Raw genomic sequence first — 6772 nt, 5'->3', positions numbered from 1 at the left:
CAGAATAAAAATAAATATCTGACAACTTCAATAAGATTAGTTATTTATACAAAAGTTGCACAACCAAAATGGCTAAATGTGAGAAATTAAGAGAGGCCCGGTTTGAAACGGTTTCATTTTATAAATCTGCAGCCTGACATTCTAATTCATTTAACACACACATATACATATATATATATATATATATATATATATATATATATATATATATATATATATATATATATATTTATATATATTTAGAGACAGAGAGAGGGCGAGAGAAAGATTATATATAGATAACGTGTATCCTTCTGTATTGAGCTGTATTTAATTTTAATTGTACTTTCCCACTTTCCCCCTCTCCCCTCTACATTGTACAGTATATATATATATATATATATATATATATATATCTATATATATATATATATATATATATATATATATATATATATATATATATATATATAGATATATATATATATATATATATATATATATATATATATAGATATATATATATATATATATATAGATATATATATATATATATATATATATATAGATATATATATATATATATATATATATATATATATATATATATATATATATATATATATATCAGATTGCAAAAACCAAAAAAAAATAAAATAAAAAAGTGTCAACATTTCATAAGGTAACTCTAAATGCACTTGAGATTTCATATCCCAGCATTCCTCTCAGTTTACATCTTTAAGGGCAAGTAAGTATTTGTAGTTCCACAAATGTGGAGAAAAGAAACCAAGCTCTTTAAAAAAAAAATTTTTTTTTGTTAAGGCAGCTGCCGAGTAATTTGCAGGTAGCAATAGATGTTAGCATTGCCAAAGACCTGAGCACCACCCCACTGTGTCTTTAAAGGGCACGCTGGGACTAGTAGTTCTGTGCAGCTAGGGGCTAGCTGGCACAGGGAATTTGAGATTTTGGGGGCTGGTTTTGCACACTGGACTGGGAAACTTGTCTTTACTTGAAATATCCTAAGAGATCCTGATATTTTTTGGATATGCAACTATTAAGAGAACAGTATTGTTACAACCATTGGCATCAAAGATTTTAAGATAAGATTTCTAATTAGCAGAATGGATTTTTTTAAAGTGAGCACAAGTTCTAGGAACCAGAACCAATGGAAAACCAGCTCCCTTTTACAAGCTATACCCAGCAAATCCTAATTCCCCCCTTTCTCACAAACACTCTACCCCACCCCCAGGGGGTCCCGAAACACCCCATCAACACATGCACCATGCAGAAAGCACTTACCTTCCTAAACCTTTTCTGTCCTTGTACAAAAGACTGAAAGACAGAGGCTTACAGAGAAAATGGTGAAGTCACCATCGTTTTATTGTTGTGATTCCTTTAACTTAAGGTATAAATAGCACATTCAGTACAGTGTATAGCTGTGCAATATGTCTGCAACACACATGTAATATTTACAGGAAAATATACAACTCTATGTACAGATCCCACCAAAAAAAGAAAGTGTGCAAGGGCGCTTCCTCCTGCGCCAAGTCCAAGGACCTTCGCCCCAATGCCGCCAGGGGGTCAACTGTCTGAGTCCAGATCACTTTTGCCCTGTTCCTCTGCCTTGTCTGTAGAGGGTTTGGATCCTTTATTCCATTTTGGTCCATTTTCGGACTCCTCGGAGGAAGAGCGCTTTTGTCTACGCCACTTGGCCCTGCGGTTCTTGAACCAGACCTGCGTCAGAAAATGTGCATGTTAGCAAAAATTTTTACAAATGCTAGCATGTTTCAATGTCTAATGGAAGCAATATATTGATGTCTGTGTGTTACACCGAATGTCAAGGAAGACATTTTGGTCAAGTAAAGAGGAAGAATCAAAATCTGCAAAATCCGGTGCAGCTCTGCATAGAAACCAATCAGCTTCCAGGTTTTATTGTCAAAGCCTAATTGAAGAAGGTGAAATTGGAAGTTGATTGGTTACTATACACAACTGCCCCAGATTCTGTGTGTTCCAGTTTTAGTAAATCCCCCCCCCCTCCCCCAAATGTCCCAGACAAGAAGTAAGGAGAAATATTATACAAAATCTGATTATTCCTCCCCTTCGGTCTCTGCTGAAACAGTTGTCACAGTGGGTAAGGGTAAATGTCCCTAATGAAACCCAGGATTGCTGTAAAAACTTGACAGGGGTTCTAAAACTCAAAAAAAAAAAAGTTTTGACTGTACACTGTACACTCTATATATAGATGCATGTATGCATTTTGTTTGTATGCCAATAAAATATACATGTTGTTAGAATAACAGCATGACAATGGATGAAAAAATATATTATATATTTATAATTTTGTATTTGTATTATATATGATTTTATATATCGTTTTATACATCTCGTTTGTACACCAATATAATACACATGTTGTTAAAATAACAGCATGACAATGGATTAAGAAAAATATTATATATTAAATTATATATATATTATATATATATATATATATATATATATATATATATAGATAGATAGATAGATAGATAGATAGATAGATAGATAGATAGATCTATATCTATAATGTGTGTGTGTATATATATATATATATAGATAGATATATTATATATATATATATATATATATATATATATATATATACACATTATATTTTATTGACTATAAGTACATCATATTACTTATGAATATAGAGTTATACATGATTATTATACATTTTCTCATTATAAATAATACTTTCTGTTGATATACATATATATATTTCTGAAATATTTTTCTTCATCCATCCTTGTGTGTAAAAAATAAAAAATGATATATACAAGAATATATATATATATATATATATATATATATATATATATATATATATATATATATATATATATATATATATATATATATATATATATATATATATAATATTTTACTATTTATTGCATATATTCTTGTATATATATTTTTTTACACACAAGGATGGATGGATGAAGAAAAATATTTTGGGAAAAAAATTATATATATATATATATATATATATATATATATATATATATATATATATATATATATATATATATACACAGAAACTATTATTTATAATAAAAAATGTATAATAATCATGTAAAACTCTATATTCATATGTAATATGATGTACTTATAGTCAATCAAATATAATGCAGTATAGCAAAATAGAGAGAGACTGTATATAATATATAAATGTCTCAATCAGAAAACGGAGCACAGTTTAATGAGATATTTGACCACAAAAGGGTTAAAACAATGAATGCCAGCACATTGAGTTTGGGTTAGAGATGTGGCAGAGAAGGGGTTAACCCAGGTTCAGAAAAAATTATGCTAAGATGCCTGAGCAATGCAATGGGTCATAAAAAAAATTGTCATTGTACAAGCTATTAATTGTTATTTATATTATTTGGTAAATGTTATTTATGTAATAAGACATGAGGCAATTTGTGAATTATTAAGAGTTATGGAAATTGATGAGTTTTTGGTGCCAAATGCAAAGATGTTTTCAAGTATTTATTAAAGCAAATGTTTGCAAGAGACAGTGCAGTGAGCTGATAGAAGATGGATGGGGCAGATTGGCAATGCAAAGCTCAAGCAAAGGAATGGCAGGCAGTTTTGTAAGTGAATGGGGTCTATTTACTAAAGTACAAACTGTTCACTTAGCAAAGGATATTTTTTTCCCCTTGCAAATAATTTTGTGATTTAAATAAACACAATGTCAACTTGCTGACTAAGCTCAGTGAACTTTACAAAGTGAATGTTCTCTATGCTAAGTGAACAGTCTAGCAAAGCAAATCCCTACTGTTTTGATTAAAACGAAATTTGGCATTGCAAATTTCATAAATGGGTCTGTTCATCTAAGCAGACAGTTATGCTTTGCAATTTATCAATTAATAAAAGGTGATTGGCTAAGTATGGGTTAATGAGAGCTGAAGTCAATTTAGAAGAGGGGGGGGTATAAAAACAATGCATGAGTTAATATATCAGGTATAGATAAAATGTGGCATGACATGGCATGGGTTAACAAGCTTGGGGCTGCTGTAAAAGTGTGTGATCGGTGCCCAGTTTGGGTAGTGCTGGGGGGGAGGGGGGGGGGTGGGGGTCTGTATTTTTAAAAGCTTCTGCCTGGAGTCTGAGAAGGGATCAGTGAAGTCCCACCAACAAGAGGAGTGCTGATGTCACTTAAAGGAACTCACCTCTACTTTCTCTTCTCTCAGGTGGACCCTCCTTGCCAGCTGCTCCCTGGTGCCCACATCTGGGTATTTGGTCTCCTGGAAAAGGTTCTCCAAAGCTTCCAGTTGCTCGTCGGTGAAGATGGTCCTGTGCCTCCTCTTCCTCCTGCAGTGAAGCTGATTGAGAAGCTGAAGCTCCGTTCTGGACAGTGTGCCCACGTTCATGTATGGCAGCATCTGGTGGGGCACTGGGGGCATCAACACAGAGCCTGCCCCCTCATAACCTGCAAGACAGAGGTGCCAGTTAAATACTTTTTTCTCTTTCATTTCCAGTCAACAACCCACAATGCCCGGCCAGGTCATGTGACTGGCACATGCCCATACTAAAATACATGCCCAGGACTTGTCTAATCCTACTATCCCATAGGTGTCATAAACAAGATAATACAAGACCCCGGGGCCACCAAAGAGCAAGAAAACTCCCCAAATCTACTAAAGAGCCTGTAAAATCTACTGAAGACCTCTGCAAAAAGTCTTGATGTATAACTTACACGAAAATTACAAATGTTTATATAATGTTTAAATAATTTATAAATTGTAAATGATGGCATTGGGGGGAGTTACAGATCTGTAACTAGTTTTATGATTGCAAGCTCTTGAGAACACCCTTATAACTTTGCACTGTCTTAGACAATATAAGCAGAGTTTATTGTAATATACTAAAATATCAAAATATATATGTATCAAAATTGATCCAATACTTTTAAGCTTTTTTTTTTATAATTAGAGCTTGTAATTAAATATAGCTTCAGTGCACCAAATTCGAAATTGTATATATAAGAAAATGTATATAAATAACAATAATAATAATATAAAAAAATAATAATAGATACATAAAAATAGAAATTACTCTTTTGGATCTGATTTCTATATTATATATCCGACAGATACATATTATTACGGGACGTTCTCCTAAATGTATTCCGTAAGTAAATATAACTTAATATTTGCTTCCTAAAAAAAAAATAACGAATATTTCACCCAAAACGAAACCCGGGGGCTCACACCTCTCCCGACACAAACTGCATAGAGCCCGACAATGGAGGGGACTTAAGATTTATTTATTATTTGTTATAAACACAAATGATTTGATAAATATGAAGAAGAATATGTAACAGAATATCAAACGGCAAAATAAAAAACTGTATTGTGAATTCTGATTATATGGAGAGTGCAGTGAGCACAGAAAATAACTAACTATAAAAATGTATTATAATAATACAATAATCACATAAAATATAATGATCCACGGTGTACTGATATACTTTTATGTACTAAAATGTACTGCAAGGGAGTTTCGTGCAAGTTAATAAATACAAAAGTATGTAATACAAATATAAAGAACAATTACTTGATGTATTTTAAAATATCAGTTTTGGGATATTAAACTGCATTTAACAGCGGATGTATACAGATGTGATTTTAGTGTATATACAGTCCCATCTATCTGGAATCCATCTCTTTATTAAATATAACAATCTCAAACATTATATCCTATCTATTTATTTTTATTAATTTATCATCTATCTACCTTCCTCTTTCTATTTATTCAGTTTATGTACAGTATATGTCGATATTCGTTTATTCTTTCTTTCCCTCTCTTCTGCCTCTTCTCTTTCTTTTCTTTCATGTATATTCTGTTACAAACTTTTTAACTTTGATAAGATGAAGATGTGGATAGGGATAGATAAATAGACCGAATATGGAAAGAAAGAAAGAAAGAAAGAAAGAAAGAAAGAAAGAAAGAAAGAAAGAAAGAAAGAAAGAAAGAAAGAAAGAAAGAAAGAATATGGACATATGCAAAAAAGGAGTAGATATATAATACTGTGTATATAGAAAGAGAAATAAAATAAAGAGTAAGAAAGAAAGAAAAGAAGGAAGGAAGGAAGAAAAGAAGAACGAATTAAAAAAAAATGCTAAAGACGAATAATGAATTATAGATAAATAGATAAAAATGAATAAATATAGATACAACGATAGATAGGTGATAGATAGATATTAAAATTGTTGGATTTAACATAACCCTATGGGTCATACTTTCTATATATTTACCCATAAGATCGATTTTAGGTGATCGTATAACAATGTATTGATATTAGGTGATCATATAACAATGTATTGATATTAGGTGTATTGATATTAGGTGATCATATAACAACGTACTGATATTAAGTGATCACATAACGATGTATTGATGTTAGGTGATCATATAGCAATATATTGATATTAGGTGATCATATAACAATGTATTGATATTAGGTGATCATATAACAATGTATTGATATTAGGTGATCATATAACAATGTATTGATATTAGGTGATCATATAACAATGTATTGATATTAGGTGATCATATAACAATGTACTGATATTAAGTGATCATATAACAATGTACTGATATTAAGAGAACACATAACGATGTATTGATGTTAGTTGATCATATAGCAATGTATTGATGTTAGGTGATCATATAGCAATGTATTGATGTTAATTGATCATATAGCAATGCATTGATGTTAGGTGATCATAACAATATACTG

General features: G+C 31.0%; 1 protein-coding gene across 1 annotated transcript in view; it reads right to left on the bottom strand.

The window, feature by feature from the left end:
• Positions 1-1326: 1326 nt before the first annotated feature.
• GSC (goosecoid homeobox) overlaps positions 1327-6772 on the bottom strand; it is a 6348-nt gene continuing 902 nt past the window's right edge. Inside the window, exons 2-3 of the mRNA XM_077466637.1 lie at positions 4197-4456; positions 1327-1713 (exon numbers count right to left, since the gene is read on the bottom strand). Coding sequence (XP_077322763.1) covers positions 1561-1713; positions 4197-4456 — 413 coding nt within the window. The 3' untranslated portion in view covers positions 1327-1560. The remainder of the gene's footprint in view (positions 1714-4196; positions 4457-6772) is intronic.

The sequence above is a fragment of the Lithobates pipiens genome, unplaced genomic scaffold (genome assembly GCF_037356315.1).
Source record: "Lithobates pipiens isolate NorthernLeopardFrog02 unplaced genomic scaffold, aLitPip1_a1.2 Scaffold_37, whole genome shotgun sequence".
Taxonomy (NCBI): Eukaryota; Metazoa; Chordata; class Amphibia; order Anura; family Ranidae; genus Lithobates; species Lithobates pipiens.
The sequence above is the reverse complement of the archived record's forward strand: the minus strand, read 5'-3'. Positions and strand labels throughout refer to the sequence as shown.